Source organism: Telmatherina bonti (genome assembly GCF_933228915.1).
Source record: "Telmatherina bonti genome assembly, chromosome: 11".
NCBI lineage: Eukaryota > Metazoa > Chordata > Actinopteri > Atheriniformes > Telmatherinidae > Telmatherina > Telmatherina bonti.
The window spans coordinates 28,364,643-28,383,106 of record NC_136629.1 but is presented as its reverse complement, the minus strand read 5'-3'; the positions used below and the strand labels follow the sequence as shown (position 1 = coordinate 28,383,106).

The following is an 18,464-nucleotide window of genomic DNA, read 5'->3' as shown; positions in this document are numbered from 1 at the left end:
GTGATTTTTTTTCCTAAAATAATCATATTGGTTATAAAGTAATAGTTTGACAAGAGAAATCTGAGGATGTCCAGTGGTGTGTCAAGCAGGGTCAGTAAAAGTCTTTGCAGGTGATGTGTTGTGGATTGTGGCCTCCTTGGCTTGGGTTTCTAGTGGATCCTTGAATGGATTGTTGGCTAGGTCACTGCCATGAGCTCTCTGTGTAGTTCCACAAAATGCATCCTGAGCATTTCTGCTGTTTGCTAGGACACATTATCCTGCAGAAGAAAGCTGCTTCTCAATACTGCAATGACAGAATTTATTTGATATTTAAAAGTGGCCAAAGTTTTCCCAGATCAACACAGAACTGCAGCAAGAACGCATGTTTACTTCATCTGTCAGTGGTTATCTTGTTCAGGCTCATTGGTGCATTCCGAAAAATGTAATAATAATGCTAATAATTAAAAAAGAAACAAACAAACAAAACAAATAAATAAATAAAAGCTCTACCCAGATGGAAGCAGATCATATTATCTCTCTTTGCAAAACTTTGTTTAAATTCACATCTAAAATTTCATCACATTTGCAAATGATTATAAAACTTTAAATGCAGTAAGTGCGATGCCACTTTACCTTATTAACACCGTCAGCCATTGCCTGTAATGTAAGCTCTCGGGGCCCATCCACTGTTTTACCATCATCGGTTGGCCCCCAGCTGGCACTATAGATGTCAATAATCTGAGGCATGTGGCTGATGGATGATGCTTCAATGATGTCAGTCATAAAGGGCTGGTCTAGCATCCTGATACCTGCAAGAGCAACAATCCTGTTTTAATTGGTTTACTTTGTCTTATCTGCTGGAATGTACATGCACAGTATAATCCATGCATGCAAATAAAATCTTAACAATGGCAGAAAAGCGTCTTTAGCACACATATCAAGCTGTTACTTCTCACTTTCCTTTATACTGAGTTCCTTCCACCATGCATTTATCAAAATATCTCCTCGGAACAGAAACACGACGCTGTCTTGATTAATGGTATTGTCCTGCAGTAAAATCCACTTAACCTCCTCAGTGTGCAATAATTCTGTTAGTAGAGATGAAGCACTTAAACGCGCTTCAACAATGCAGCAACATTTTCCATGACAACCTGTATTTTATATTAGTTATGCTCAGTGCTTCCCTTGGTAAATCACTATTATCAGACCTTTGAGCCTTCCATTCATATCATTATCAGGGCTGTTTTTTTATTTATTATTGTTGTCTTCTCATTGTTCTCCCACTCTTCGCCAAACTGCAGGTTTACCCTGACACACACCTGCCACCTTAGAGTTGTAGGCAACTCCCACACCACAGATGTTGTTGTTGGCTGCTGCAGAGACCTCCCCAGCACACCGTGTGCCGTGGCTGATGGCAGAAGAAAAGGGGGGAGAAAAAAAAGACAAGATTTGCAAAAATCAACATAAATTTGCAAGTGATATGTTGTGGGTTAAAGATTCCCAAATCCAAAACATTACTCCCACTAGTTATTGTTGAGATTGTATCTGACTTGAGTGATGATGCTGATAACAGAGTTGTTAAGTGTAGCATTGTAATGTAGTCATAAATCGATTATGACAATAAAAAATCATCTAATTCTTTTGCTTAGCAGCATTTTCTAAATGAAAAGGCAGCATGTTTCACTTATAGTGTTTTGCGTCTCCAATTAAATGTGGGTCTATCTCACCATCCCTTTACTTCCTACAGGGACGCTGCAGAGAGTCAACCCGTCTTTCCCGGCATGCTTTGCTACTGTCAAGCAGCTATTTATAACAACCGACTGATTAGCCAGCAAGAATTGCCCGACAGTCAGCAACTGCTTCTATACCAAAGCACTCTCTCTTCAGTCTTATACACAGGCCCACACATCTGGGCAGATGGAGGCTGGAGAGAGAAAATTCTGCCTGTGCTTTTGGGCTCTGGATGTTTTGTTGAGCCAGTGGATCACACTGTGATTGGGAGATGGGAGGAGGATAAGGTGTTATCAGACAGAAGGTCACCATTGCGTACACTTTTCCCTGAAAGGAGACTAGACTTGTGATGGTCCTCTCCTATCTACCTTATCAGCCCCAAGTGAGCAGTTAAAAATAGGCTTTGTGTTTTCTGTTGTCTTGTGCTGGACAACAGCTTTGTTTATATGGCACCATTATATCTTAATGGAACTACGTGGAGAGAAAATCAATAGGGGAGAGCTACTAGGCTCCAGGGAAAGCACACACACACACACACTCACATCCACAGAATAACATACCGAGTATGTGTATGTAAAAGAGAGAATTGTCTGGGCAGCATTACCTGTTGAACCAGTCATCTGTGTATCGTGGAAATGGGAAGGGGTCATTGCTGCTGAAGTCATAGCTGGCATCGGCATTCTGAAAGAACCAAATGGATGCATTTACAAAAATAACAACATCAAGGCAGAAAAACAAGGGAGAGGGCAGTAAGAAGTATTTCACTGAGAAGTGCTGATCATATCAAAGTCTATTTTGTCATGTGGATACAGCATTTTGGGGTAATCCTGAATTTGAAACATTCATGACCCATCTTGTGGAGGATGCAATTTAACAGAAACCCTGGTCATCTTTGGTAAAAGTTTTCTCTCTGCTGGTTTAAAATAACAAAGGATTCTGGAAGAACCAGCTAACCTGGTGCTAAGAAAGTAAACAAAATTGCAGACTTGATCTGCAGGTCTGTAAAGGCTTTGTTTTAAGTTTATTGAGGCTTACTTTGCAGGGTTACTGAACTTTGATGACGTGCACACTGAAACATTTTCAGCATTTATGTACATTCAGTGACCTATCCAGGGTGTAACCTGCCTCTCACCTGATGACTGCTAGGATAGACTTCAGATTTCCCGCAACCCTTAGTTGGACAAATAATAGATAGTGCAGTATAGATAATGAATGAATGAATGTGTAAGTAGTGCCATCATTTTTATTATTTGTGAAGGGAAAAGTTGTACTTTCAAAGAAAGCAAACTCCAACTGAATCCAGTTCTATCGAACCAGACAAATTCCAAAAAACAATTCTTGCATGATCTTAATATGATTCTGTCCAAGACTGCCACAAACTGTACTGACGTGTGCATCAAACTGTAATGTCTTTGGTTGTGTTGGAACACATAAAACTCTTCCAGGCAAAGTACATTTTCTCAGCAGAATACAGCATCCAGATAATCATTCTGCTTGCTTAAATGCTGGACAAGACAACCAAATGTGTATTGAACAGTGAGGTCAGCAGAGTTACATATAAAGGGGCTCAATATTTTGCCATGTAGAGGGAACAGACATAAATGTCTCTCCTGAGGTAATCTTTCAACTTAAGTGAATAATTTGCATGAGATTTCGAATGACAGCCAACCAGGCTTCTGATCAACTTTTGACATATTTTCATGTCTGATGACTATAATATGGAACAGTTAAAAGACAGCTGATTGTTGATGGGGAATACCATCGTGTCTAAGAGAACCAATGGTATCACGAACAGACACACCCATAGATAGACCCAGCAGAGGCAGATGGCTGCCTGTCCTGAGCCGGGTTCTGCCGGAGGTTTCCTTCCTGTTAAAAGGGAGTTTTTTCCTTCCCACTGTCGCCAGTGTGCTTGCTCAGGATGGGAGATTGAGTTGGACTCAACTCTGTTGGTTTCCTTATATAGGCTATTATGAATTGGCCTTCATTATGTTTTCCCCTCTGTCTGTAAAGCATCTTGAGATGGCATTGCCGTGATTTGACGCTATATAAATAAAGTTGAATTGAATTGAAGTTGAATAGACCCATGAAATCTATGGGGGCAACCACCAACCCAGTTTTGTAAGATGCTGCAAAAACTTTCCTACAGCAGAATTTGAACAAGTAAAGCAAGGGTAATTTTGACTTGTGTTTGGTCTGAATATAGGCTACTATTTAGGACAATTTGTGTTTCTAGGGACATATTTGTATCTTTATTTAATTATTTTAATTTTGTTTTCAGTTAGTTTAGTCTGTTGAACCTGGTTTGTCATATTGACTTTCACATTTCTTTGCATTCACTCTAAATTTCTTTGTGATCCTTCTTTATTACATGTTGATGGTGCATACAAAATCAAATCATCCATTCTAAAAGTTGGAAGATGTCAGACCAAGAAATTCAATTTGTTATAGGTACTAAGTCAAGCAGGTAGTGCTTATGTTTGTCAAACTGCTAAATTATTGGACTTCATCTTCTGATTTCGTATCTCATAACTGCAATTCTGTCTGTTATTATTTTATGTCCTTTTCTCTGTGTTAGGTTGTTTCTTTGCTTCTCTTCTGTTTTCTTCCCGTGTTCTCTCTCATCCATCTTTCTGGGATAAGAATCGTGATCACCTGCTGCAAAAATGTGTCATTTGCTCTGAACATTATTGCTTTCTTGGAAGATGGATTTGTTGCGGAGCAACCCTGTATTTGTTTTACCTAGCTGTTCCCAATACAGGCAGCTTCGAACATTCACATTAACACTGACTTGAGTACCTTGATGCAATACTTAATTACGAATCTTTACTCCGCGGCAGTAATGTGTGGTCACAGCAGGGATTTCAAGCTGAGAAAATAATGGCCCATTATTTAATTCCACGTGACCAAAAGTAATAGCATCAAAAGGAACAACAGTGGAAAAGGAAGAGAAAGGAAACGCAGGAGACATATCTGCCAGAGACTAATTAATGGAGCCAACATTGCAACCAGAATGGCCACATCTGCAGGAAACACAAAACAATTCTACAGAAAACACAGCAAGGAGTGATGCATGTTGCTCTAAGCCATCAGACGTTTTTAAACCCCATTTAGATTGTTGCATTCTACTGTATTCTTTGCAACACATGTCACTCAGGTCACTGGAACTGTTATCTGTTTTGATTTGTACCAGTAACAGGTGACTTGTATGGTCATGTGCAAAGAGAAGCCAAAGCCTTGTTCATAAACCATCGGCCCAAACACATCGGATCAGTGTTGGAGACACTGTTTCTTTGCTGCTGCCTGGCAGCTCTGCCTGCTGACATTTAGAGGAGATGACTCAGTCACTAAAAGGAGGAGGCAAATGAAACAAGCTCATTGACCCAATGGAGAAACACTGTAATTATGGAAGTGTAGAGCAGGTAACTATAGGAAAGTAGACATGCTAACAGTGCCAGGGGTTACACAAAGAATGGGCAATAAATAATACTATGAAAATTATTATTTATTTCTTCCTCCTTCTCAATATTTTTCTTTCCATAAGACATAAATGTGTCACAAACAGAAAGAAACTAAAATGTAACACATGCTACTGCAAAAGCCATCAACACTTTTAAATATTATCCAAAGTTGCCTTTAAAATGTTTTGTTTTTTATTCAGAGCCGAAGATTTCCGAAAAGAGAACCCCAACAGGTGTTGCAACGATGTAAGGGGCAGAAACACTCGTTTTTTGTTTTGTTTTGTTTTTTTTTTTTGTTTTTTTTTTTGTTTTTTTATTTTCCTTTTATTGAATGGAGTGAAAAGTGCTGAGCCTTGGTAATAAATATCACATGGGTTTGTCCATGGATCACTTACGGGACTTCTCAAGCTCATTTCTTTTGCCATCAATCAGACTTTACCCTTTCATCCTGTCATGTGTGCGACCAGGTACAGAGTAATTGATTTTGCTGAGCTTCTGCCACCTCACCTTTTTCCCAGCAGCACTTAACTGTTCACCCTCCACAGAGGCTCCAACTTGCTGTAGTAAGACCATTGTCTGAGTGTGCTGCTCAATATATATATATATATATATATATATATGTATATATATATATATATATATATATATATATATATATATATATATATATATATATATATATATATATATATATGTATATATATATATATATATATATATATATATATATATATATATATATATATATATATATATATATGTATATATATATATGGGATGTGTTCCAGCTTCCCAGTGACCCTTCATCAGATTAAGCAGTTAGGACAATGAATGAATGAAAGAAAGAATAGATAGATCAAATGAATAGAATAGATAGATTCAAATGATCAACTATATAACTCATCCATGAACAGCTGAAAGTAAAGATAAATTTTAGCCATCATATTTTTGTATTTCTACTTTTGGTAAAGATGTATTTATTCATGCAATATGACTACTGCCATTTGCAGATAAATGTCCCATGAAATTGAGCTGCTGCATTGGAGATTTCTTGTCTCAAACAAATACAGTTTCACATTTAATTCGCCATATCAAAATGTACCTTCTGAGCTGCTGCTGGATAATTATCAGACCGATGGGAAATGTTGAAAAGCAAACACAACCAGACTCCCTGGCATGAACTAACATTTGGTTGTTCAAAGCAGACACACACAGAGAGAGACTCACACCGCGCTATATTCAAACAAAACTGAGATGTGATGAACCCAAGATGATATTTTATGTAATTTCTTATTCAGCTGATAGTTGGAGGTCTGCAAAACACCATGACAACAGTGAAAAAAAAAAAAAAAAAAGGTGGGTGGGGGATTTTACACACACAATATTACTCTTTTCTGCAAACACTTTAACTCACACAAACGCACACTTAAGATCTATGCACAGCATGATCCATCAATTCAGTGAAGCATGCTCCTGCATCACAGCAGCTGAGTCTCAGTGTTATTTTTGGGCCATGGCTCATCTCTGTTCACAGGCAGGCACATGCAAAGGCAGGCAAACATGGTGGCAAGTGCAAAGACGTGTGCACACAGAGCAAAACACACTCATTTCATTTAAAAGTAACACAAACAGCACACATAAGCTGAAGCAGAAGAAGCTATATAGAACACAAAAGGTTTCTGAATCATCTGTAGATTTAAAAAATTACTAGAACTACACAGCATGTAACTGATATAGGAGGATGGTTGAAAACCAACAATGCAGAAGAAAACAACACGATGGAATCATCCAAAACTGCAGACACTTCAGTGCAATGAAACTGAGACTTCTTCATCGCTGTGTTTTGTTTAACAGTGCCTCTTGTCCTTTAAAGTTTTATCAGTATTCTAGAGATAAAACATCACATTATGCAGCGCCAACTACGCTGGCATTATCTATGCTTGTGACAGATCGGCCTGCCATTGTGCCTGCCACGGCGTACTGTGCATTAACATTAAACAGCTTGGCTGGCCGTCTGCCTGTCTCCGCGTCCTCCAGGGATACAAGGAGACTCGGCAGCCATGAAGGCAACTTGGAGAGCACCTGTCACTGCCAATGAGAAGTCACATGAAGCCCCTGAAATCTACCACCTGAACCCCTGCTTCGCTTATTAACAGCACTTCAAAGGAATGAAAGAAATTAGGACATTCAGTAACACTCAGTTACTCACATAATTTGACGCCAAGTCTGGATGTAGATAGTCAATACCTGAAATGAGAGTGTGACATTAATCGGTGATGTAATTAAACCTGAGAAGAAGCACCTAACAGGTTGCAGTTAATGATTTTTTTTTTTTATCTTGAAAACACCCCTAAAAACAACCAAAATAGTTCAGGAAATACAATTTTAATCATTTGCATTTTATCCAGCAGAGATTTTCAGCTTAACTGTTTAGCTGTTCCACAACATTTATTCTGGTTTTCATTTTTATTATCAAAGTGTTTATGTCCACAAATTATTTATTTCATTAGAAGACAATCATGGTGGAAATTGTACCCAGGAATTAATAGCTATATTTTATGTTTTCTATTTTAAGCAACAATCTCGCAGTACACAGTGTACTTCTCCTGAATTCTTTAGTGTGCAAAGAGCCTTTTCTGCTCACATTGAATATATACTTGAAACTGCTTTTAGAATAGAAGCCAGATGATGAAAGTCTTAAGCAAAGGCTGAAATCTATCAAATAACCTGATGATCATTCATGAAAATAAGCAGATAAACAGAGAAATGCATAAAGTGCCACGGGAGCTCACAGCAAAGTTTATGTTATAATCCTGTTACACCGCCTAATGTTGGCTTCATATAAAGCAAACATCCAGTGCAGGGAGAAACTAATACATATTATTCATACTTTATCATTAATTTAGTTGATCTGGAATTCTTCAATTTCTAACTAAATCCTTTAAATCTCCTCAAAAGCTTGTCCTCAGGTTCTGTACAAAACCTCTTAGTGACCCATTACTGTGAGTCAGGTGAGTTAAAGCAGGGAAACTTCTAAAATCCTACAAGGAAACAGTCCAGGAAAAAATCATTCTGATTGGTCACATCCATCAATTGTAGTTCCTTCTTTTCTTTAACCCACTGATTTGGCAACATTTTCACTGCTAACAGCGAATTAGAAGACAGATGAACTGACTGAATAATTGCAGCAATCAAATGTTTAATATTAAAAGCTAAAATACACAATAACTTGTTCAATCATAAAATAAAACTTTTTTTTTTTGGAAATGCCAAATCCAATCGAATGATAGATTCCAGAAAATAGCTTCTTATTCATTTACATTGTTTTGTTAATGAAACTACTTAAAAAGAAAATATTATCAAATGGAGTCATTGAGGAAATATATCCCAGGAAAATCAAGCACTCTGTGAGCTTTGACAAAACAAGGACTTATTACTCACCATCATCCATGATTGCAATAGTAACTCCTTTGCCTGTGTAGCCAAGTTGCCAAGCTTCGGCCACATTAAGATCCAGCCCAGGGGTCCCATCTGCCTGGCCTGTGTTTATCTAATCACATAAACAATATGGAGAACATCCATGACTCATGGCACCCAGGTGAGTCTCCATTAGGATATTAGTCAACATGGAGGATATGTGCGTGAGCAAGAAGGGGAAGTCGTGTAAGAACTGCTTGGGAATGAGAGAGTGAAGGTTAAAGGAAAGAGAAGTAAATGTCAGCAATAGGTTGCATTCATCTGACTTGCCAGATGGATGAAGGCAAGCTTGTTGCTGCATAAAAGTCACGCTTGCCATTTAGGATAAACAAGAGGGGAGGCAACTATTCAGTATGAACACAAAGATTAGATGTCTTGGTATTGGCCAGGCTAATTTAAGAATGACTAAGAGGGTTGATTCAGAAAGCAATATGGAGAATGCCTAGCTAATTAAGGTGGAAGAAATGTGCATTGGTGCAAAAGGTCAGGAAGCATGCATGCAGCTAGTTGGCCAATTACTCACCAGATACCACTGCTTAGTAAACAGAGGATCACTCATGTTGACTTCTATATCGTTGATATTTCTGTAGCCACGCTTCTGCCGACTAAAACCTTCTTGCTCAAAGACATTCTTCACCTTGCAAAGAAAGCAGACGCATGACAGGTCGATGTCAGTTTAAAGCCAACCTTGATTGCAGCAAACATTTCATGAAAGAGTCAGATAAGGAGCACAATACAGTCAATGTGAACATAGTCTCTGTGCAGTAATATTTGAGTAAAAAAAAAAAAAGATTTTATTCAGATGGCTGAGATGTGTGTGTGTGTGTGTGTGTGTGTGTGTGTGTGTGTGTTTGTTGCTCTAATTTGAATTTGCATCCAATTTCTCTTATAGCTTTGAATGTTTCATTAAATGGGAACTTTTGAACATTTAAAAAAAAGAGAGGTAAAGGAAGAACAACTAATTTCTTTAAAGCACAAATGTATTAACATTCTGTTAAGATTCTGCTTGTAACTAGGTTTGTGGACAATCCAAAGTATCAGGTGCTTTTCTCTCAGTATGTTAGTGTGTAGCTCTAAAAAGAAAAAAAAAAAAAGGTTAGAGGTTGCTTACAAAGAACTATCAACAACAGATTACATAAAGCTATACTGTTAATGTTCTCACAGACAACGATTCAGCTAATTTTACCTTTTTTTGTGGATGAAATGTCCTGAATATGAGATGAACTGTTTCAAAGCCACATTTTGAAAACGTGTCAGTGACTAATTGTTCCTGTTATGCTTACCCTCAGAAAATTCACTGCAGGGTGACTCAGAAACCAGGCATTGTCCGGTGTGTTTACAACCTCAGATAACAAGCAGAGCAGCACTTAAGATGTGCCTCTAAAATGGCCATTGCCTATTCATCCAGATGTCTCTTTTATGCTATACTCATAGTAATCAGAAACCACACACACACTGTAAATCAACATGTCACTTAAGCTTTTAAAGAACAGGTTATCTCTCGAAATAAAGCTGCTTTGTTTACATTCAGAGTAGATTATCTGATGGTTTTACTCATTATTACATGGTAGTAATAACCAGTTTCTTGGCTGCATGTTATACATGTCAATGTATAATTTTAAATTCACATCAATTTTAGATGGTACATACTGAATTGAACTTCATTGTATTTATTATCACCAAGTACATGATATAAAGCACAAACACATCAAAATGTGGAAAGAAACAGTACACATTCAATAGCTGCAAGACCCATTGAAAAAGACGTAAGACTCATTGTTAGTTGTTTGGACTGAAGAAGCATTTTAAGTTTATACATTGATTTGATGCTGCTACTTTTGCCTAAATTCAACAACCTGTGCAGTATTCCATTCCAGTAAAACATGAAATTCATCGAGGTAACCATTACAGCACAAGTACATATTCTCATACTTCTTTTTAAGTCTTTTTATTCCATTTACTTTAGGAAGTATTGTGTCGTTTGTTCTAAAGTTGCAAATTGCCTTTCGAGAACCAAGGGTTTTACATAACAGATGTTGTTCAACTTTTTCTACATTGGTCCTGCATTCTCTCTTCCCCATCTTTACTTCTATCTAAAATTTATTCCATCACCTCATAGACAAAGTGGTATTTCCTTTGAGGCTGAATGTCACACCATACACTCGCTACATCCAGAAAGGACAATGCCTATGAACAATTGTCATTGTCCGCCCCTGCCAAGGGCCTGCTCACAACGCTTCATTTCACTTTAAATCAAAGGACTGGCCTTTTTCTCTGTCCTTTATTTTTTGTTTGATATCTTTAAATATCAAGGGATGTTTCTAAACTATAGCCATTCATTTAGGTTTCCATATTCCACCTATGTGTATTTCATGCCAACTTTGATAAATATATTGTCAGGCACAAGTGTGAAAATATAAGTAGGAGAAACAGTAACTGGATGGTTGGAAGGATGATTGGATGAAGGCATGGTTGTGAGGAGAAGTAACCATCTCAGTTATGCTGTAAAAAGATAAGACAGGGCATGGTCAAGTAAGCACAAAGAAAGATGCAAAGAAGAGATACAGGCCAATTGGGTGAGCCAGAAGTGGGTCAACAAGCTCCAGTATTAGAATCCAAGAAGGAACAGGGCTACAGGAATTGCCATGTGTGACGAAGGACCTCTCAGGGACTGATCTGGGTTAACCTGGATTTTATTAACAACTTTAAATAACAACCAGAATCTCAAGAAGAAGGCAAAGGCAAGTCCAGACAACAGTCAAGTGAGTCAGAGGCAGGAAGGAAAAGGAATGAAGGTCCTGCATGGCTGATACGAGGTCTGACAGTGTGAGAGGGGAGCAAGGGTTTAAAAAGCTGGGTTAGTGATTAAACACAGGCGTGGACAATCAGTTATCAGGAGAGTGGATGTGTTGTCTGGCAGGAGTGTGTGTGTTTGCAACAGAAGCAAGAGCAGGTGTAACACCATGCTGCTCATCATGTTTTTAAAGATGTTAAAAGGGTGCATAACATACCTTTTAAAATAATAAGACTATACAATACTATAAAATGTGCCAGTTTGTTTGTTTATTTAAGATCACTGTGGAACTTAGTGAGTCTAACAAATCTTTTCAAGTTAACTTTACTTTAAATTAAGTCTATGCATCATGTTTCCAATAACCACTCCACCTAAAACATTAATTACAATTTCTGATATTTTGATGTAAAATGAGAGGTGAATTTGAGGTTTTCAAGTTACAAAACTGGAATATTAGCAAATGGCTGGAAATCATTGATGCTTGTTTGTACTTTACTTTGCAACCTTTCTTTATTTATTTACAGCTAGAATGTCTTTGCTATTCTGCTTTATGTTTACATTTAAATCTGGTCTTCTCCATATTTTTACCCTCTTAACTGATCTGGATGAATTAGCAGCGAGGTGAAATGGAAGTTAAAATATTCATTGTTTTTATTGTAAGTTTTAGTTTGGGGAAGTGGGATATTATTTGAACAATTGAGTGAATGGTGACAGCTCTGCAACTACATGGTTATGGTGTGCTACTGTATTACAAAAGCAGAACAACATGACTGTAACATTGCCAAATAAACTTAAGCTAAATTATTTATATTTTTGTGGAATTATCTAACTATCTTCTACAGGTGTTTGCATGCAATATAGCAAAAGAAACAGCAGCTTTTCTGACTTTATTTAGCCACTTTGCAGCCATACAGCTCTGATATGGCAAAACAAAAGCTCACCATAAGGTAGGGATTCACAATACCGCATTAAAGTACTTACATTTGAGTACTTTGCTGATATTGAGTACCAATACTAAGTAAGACTAATAAATCCCATTATAGTTCAAAAGTAAAAGTTTTGGACCAGAATCCCAAATGACTGAGTGGTTATGTTATCTGCAGCTATTATCTAAATGCTCGACCTGAAAACTGTCAGAATCTTTACAAAAAGAGGATTAAATGTTTTTTGTGGAATGTTTTAAGTTCACAGCTGTGACAAGGCACCTATATGCCCAAAATCCTCTTCTCTTCCTGAAATAATATCAAATTCAGATTTTTATCCTTTTATCTGTTTCTGGACACTAAATGATTAAACAAATTCTAAAGGAAATTGAAAATAAAAAAAGCAAGCTTCATAAACAAGGGGATAAACTGATAAAGCACCTACTGTATAGTCACAAAATAAGGTTTCCTCCCCTAATGTACTGCCAAATTAAGCTTTTTAATATGGAACAAGTAACATCTTTGTTGTTTATGTGATGATACATTAAAAAAAAAAAAAAAAAAAAAAGATTAATTCCAAAGATCAGTTTTTTTCACATCATTGTGTTGAATTTGACACCTCCAGTTTTTTCACATTGATATCAGCTTCTGTCGTATCAAATAACTTTCATAAATACAGAGTATAAATGCAGCACATGGTATCAGCCTGGTACTCAACGCTGGTATCAGTGCATACAACACAGGTGTGTAGTTACACTGTTACAGCATGTTTAAATGACAAGTTGCTGCTTCAGCCTAAAATTTGATCTTTCTGATCATGGACATCTGAAACTATTCATCACAATATTTCCTCTGTTATTCTAAATATTGAATGAACGAATGTATAAATGAATGAATAAATGAATGAATGGTATCATTTATATGTGAATGAAATAAATGACAATTCTTGTCTTTGACTTGACAGGATTAAATATTTGCAACTTGAGGGCTGTGTGATCAGGAAGGAAAAAGATCCCCTGAGCTGCTGAACATGTTCTTCGATAGGTTTAGTTTAGAACAAAGATCCGCAGCAGCATCCCCCCCCACACACACACACTCCTCCCGCCTCCAACACAACAGACCACACACCCTCCGTGAACCCCACAGCTTTCCTGTCACATCACTACGGCCACCCTGCAGCTCAGACATGGATCTAAACACATCCTCATCCCCATTCACAACGTCCTGAGACCTCCTCTGCCTCCACCTGAAGACTTTCTGTCTCCTGCATTCAAGGCAAGAAACAACTGGAGAAACTGAACTGGAACAAGGCTGCAGGTTAAGATGATCTCAGCCCCAGTATTCTAAAAAACCTGCTCAAACCAACTATGTTGAATTCTTCAGCACCTTCTCAATACCAGCCTGAGTCAGAAAAGAGTTCCTGTGCTTTGGATAACATCATGCACAACCATCAGAACCAAATGACTACAGACCAGCTGCCCTAACACATTATGAAAGTCCTTGAGAGACTGTTATTGGCTCACCTTGATGAGCAAGTGAGCACCTTTCAGCCCCCATTCCGGCTTAATGAGATGGGCATCACCAAGCTGCTTCAGAGAGTGCGTGCCGCTACACAGGGATCTCCATGAATTCCAATTGATACCGCCACAACAACCTGGACCAGTTTGTCAGACTGAAGGGTTGTGTGTATGAGACAGTGGTCAGCAACAAGGAACTGCTCTCACCATTTCTCCTTACACTGCACACCTTATACTTCCAATACAACTGAGTCCTGTCATCTACAGAAATATTTGTTTACTCTGTAGTTGCTGTATAGGGGATGGAAGTGTTGTAGAAATAATCACCTCTTCTTGAATACAAACAGAACAAAAATTATGCTTGTTGATTTCAGGAGGAACCAGAGTAAAACAGTGTCTACATCCTGGGAGAAGTGATGGAGGTGATGGGGAATAAAAGTAGCTTTGAGTTCAGCAAGACAACTAGACTGGTAATGGGAATGCAGCACTAACGCCACCCAAAACAAAACACAAAATAGACTACAATTCTTAAGGAAGCCAAGATCATCCAATGTCTGCAGCAAGACGTTGCAAATTAGCTGCATTTAAGTCTGTTGTGGAAAGTGCAAACAGCTTTGCAGCATCAGGAGCCACTGGAGATAATTTTCCAGAAAAGAAAGCTGCAAAAGCTGCAGAAAATAATTGCAGATTCTTCACATCCTCTGCACAACACAGTGAAGAAACAACAGTGTGTTCAGTGTGATTCTTCATTGAGTCCAATGCAAAACAGAGTCCAGTGATCCTCATTACCAGAGGTCATTGCCATCTGGAACAAAACATTAAACTCTTTTAATCAAATATTATTATAGTTTTGTATGTTTTCAAAAGTATTTTTCTTTTCATTTTATCTTCATTCCATGCCATGTTGGAAACACCTTGCTCTGGGCTAACGTTTCCGTCTGTCTCTGGCTGACAAACCTCTTTTTAAAAATGGTTTCAGCATCTGTTATTTCATCGTATTATGTGAGAAAATGACCATTTTCACAAACAAAAAATTATGTCAAAGGAAAAGAAAGATGAAGGAAATAAAGTCGAATTGACTCAACATGTGACTCCGTTTATTTGACGTGTTCCACATGTTTATGTTGCTTTTGCATCATTTCTTATCTTACATACATGGTATTGTTAATCAATTAATTTAACTGCAAATCTCACACTTCTAAGAAAGTAGTAATGTAGGGGTGCACAATTGAGTTTTACAGTATGAAAAATGAGAAAATGGCAGGATGAAACTTAAGAACAGACACAGCATTAAATAACATCAGCTGTCCTCATACTGCGAAAAGATGCACAGAAATAAAGGCTGTATATGGGCAATGCTTTGTCACATTTAAGCATGTCCAGCATCACGTTAAAAGCCAACATGTGGAATGCAGACCTGTCCATGTTTGTGCTGTCTCATTTCCATTAGCTGTATTAGCTCAGTGGAGGGCCCAGCATTTAATTTCATTAGCACCTCTCACAACTGCAATTAGAGAGGTCATTTAATAGTCTGCAGCAGGACCTCCATTTTTACCGCCCCCAACAGCGGACAGAACTAAACACATAGTTAGAGAAGATAAAAGTGGATTGAAGCAAGCAGATCTATTCACAACCTTTCACGGTGCAAACAAACTAATGCTGTGCCATCATTACAGCCACAGTGGACACAGACAGACAATATTCCTAGTAAACCACAAAAAGGTTAACAGTAGTAACTGGATAATTATTTAAAATGCTTTTCGTTTCTTTTCTTTTAATCTATTGCGAAATTAATTTAAAGGTTGACATTGTCTAAATGCATAAAACTCAGCATGCAGATAAACTGTTGGATAGATTGAAGTTGTAGTAGATATCTGTATAACATTAGAAAAAAATATTTTCAATCCTTTAAAATTGTGTAATTCTAATAATAAGTCTAAGGGCATCAGGCTGATTACATGTATCTTGTTATTATTTTCTAACAATGTATTTTTCAAGGGGTTTTTGGATCGGTTTCCATTACTTAAGGAGAATTGTGTTGTTTAATTAAACAAGAAGAAGAGAACATATGAAGAGAATATCACTATTATAAACATGGAGAATCTATTTATCTATCCATTGGCTCCATTAGACCAAATAGAAGAGTAAGAAACAGAAATCTGTTATTTGATTTTTCCTCCCCAACCATATAAATAAAGAAAGTAATCTTTATTATTATATAACTGTGTAATTAAGCACAAGGTCAATGTGTTTAGACTTTCAACATGTTTCTTTTGAAAGAATATGTTGAAATAAAGATAAATAAGTTTTAAAAATAATAAAGGAAGATTTATTTTTTACATAAATATTACATTATTTACACAACAGCTTCAATTACTGTTGAAATAATTTCTTGTTTTTCATTTATCAAAAAGAAAAATGGAACATAATGATAAAAAAAAGCATTCATGTAACTAATATGAAATCCAAAGCTATGACAGAAGGCCAGCCGACAAAGGGAAGTCTGTGAAACATTTAGAGCTCAATATTGAATTTGTGGTATTCCTCAGTGTTTTCAGTTGTCGCTGTGATATAAACTTCATTTCATTTTCCTTGAGCGTATACAAAAGGACAGTCAGAGAACACTGAGGATATTCCACTTTGATGCAGCTTGTGATAGCATAACAGTACATCTACACTACATATTTCTGAGTGACAGCTGCTGCTGTAACTGCTGTAATTATACACACAATACAGCACCAGACTAGATGCAAAGACAAATGATTTTGCTTTTGCAGTAGCTCCAATAGTTCAGCAGCAGTTTCAGTTTAGCTGGATGAGGAACATTGTGTTCTCTTTTATTCATTAGAGCTCATCTTGCGCTGTAGTTATCAAGTGCCTTTTACCATGTTTTGTTGGCTTTGTGTGTACCCTCTGTGCTTTCTGCACATCAGAACCTGTCAAAAATGCCTTGGCTCTTGTTAGCTGCAGCAGGTATATGAAGCGGTGTTGATGCTCAAGAACAAAATTACACATGGATACAAGCCTCAAAATAGCCACCGTCATGCAAACGGAGTGGGAAGTCATTCTGCTTTAGGCACATACAGGCATCTCAACATCCGGGCTTACCCTTCTGTCTTTTTGGAGCCGCTGTTTGTTGCGGATGCTGCGTTTGCTTCGCCTCTTTGAAGTGTCCTGAGGATAGAAGTGAAAGAGGGTATCTCCAAAGGGAAGCTTGATTTTAAAAAAAGAAAGAGAGAAAAAAGAATGCGTCAGCAGCAGAAACAGACATAAGAACGAACATAGGAGGAAGGACCGGGGGGGTGAGAAAAGCAAATCAAAATACAATAGACCACAAATGAAGGAGAAGGACAGCAAGTCGGATCCAGATGGGAACAAGGACACTGATTCCCTGGCTTTTTCAAAGGGCCTATTTTAAGGAATAGGGAAACAGTGCTGGAATCAACCATGATAAATCACACGGGCAGGGAAATAAGATGCATCATCCAGAGCTTTCCCTCAAGCACTGTGCACAGATTAAATACCTCCTTATGCTTTGGTAACAGCCAGGGTGCAGGTCAATCCTCAAAATAAATGCTTTTAGATGTGCCTGTCAGATCTAATACGGCAATGTTATACGTATGAAAGGACGGAGATTGTTCTTATCTTTAGGCTATGTTTTTATTTTATTAAAGCCCTGAGTGTAATTAAAATAAGTTAAGGGAAAAACTGCTCTTTCAAAGAAGCCTATTTAAGCCTCCTTTATATATTCGACTTTTGTTTAACAGTGACTGCCTAATTTCTTTGTGTTGACATTTCTACATGTTTTCCAAGTTTGGGGTCCAAGTTTGGTTAATTAACCAAGAAAAGAGACTAATTCAGATAACACAGACGTTGTTTAATGGTGCACATCCCATTAAGACAAATATAGCGGCAGATTACATAACCTGGGAGGCAGTAGATGTTGAAAATGGTGTACGAGAATATAGAAGTGGTTGATGCTGTTTGACTGCTATAATGATGAATTATAATGAGTTACGAATTGAAACAGTATTTGTTGTGCCGATGAAGGGAAAAGACACAGGAAGAAAATCTTCATTCAGAGCAGCTCAGACACCACTCTGTTCACTGCTACGCCTCACTGACTAAGGCTCCAGCCAATTTCACCCACACATTTATTTTGACATGTGACAAGGAACACACACTGTCAGGGAATTATTTCCATTGGTCTGCCATAAACAGCTTGTTAAACCTTTTTGATATGCTGTGGGAGAAGCCCTGCATTTGTCAAGCTAATTAATAAGATGCACCGTTTCAAGTTAGTTTATCGGCAGAAGAAGCCATGTATGTGAATAAATGAGGATGTGTGTGCAAGCGAACAAAAAAGGGGGAGAATATGTTTTAAATGTTTGTCTTACAATAATGCTATTTTGAAGTTTCCTTTTTTTTTTTTTGTTTTTAAGCAGATTATTGCAGATCATTGGACAAAATGCAACCTTAATATTTTTACCCTTCATCAGAGTTTCTATACTAAATGTATAAAGATAGTTAGATGAGATCACACCATAACTTCATGCTGTTAAAGGAAACCTATCTGTTTTCT

At 37.5% G+C, this 18,464-nt stretch overlaps 1 protein-coding gene across 1 annotated transcript in view; it reads right to left on the bottom strand.

Annotated features, from left to right (window-relative positions):
• Window positions 1-18,464, bottom strand: part of pcsk2 (proprotein convertase subtilisin/kexin type 2) — a gene marked incomplete at both ends in the record, with an annotated part of 32,432 nt that overhangs the window by 13,352 nt on the left and 616 nt on the right. Inside the window, 7 exons of the mRNA XM_079248901.1 lie at window positions 613-788; window positions 1,299-1,387; window positions 2,315-2,391; window positions 7,381-7,418; window positions 8,613-8,721; window positions 9,172-9,285; window positions 16,991-17,095. Of these exons, the coding sequence (XP_079105027.1) occupies window positions 613-788; window positions 1,299-1,387; window positions 2,315-2,391; window positions 7,381-7,418; window positions 8,613-8,721; window positions 9,172-9,285; window positions 16,991-17,095 (708 nt within the window). The remainder of the gene's footprint in view (window positions 1-612; window positions 789-1,298; window positions 1,388-2,314; window positions 2,392-7,380; window positions 7,419-8,612; window positions 8,722-9,171; window positions 9,286-16,990; window positions 17,096-18,464) is intronic.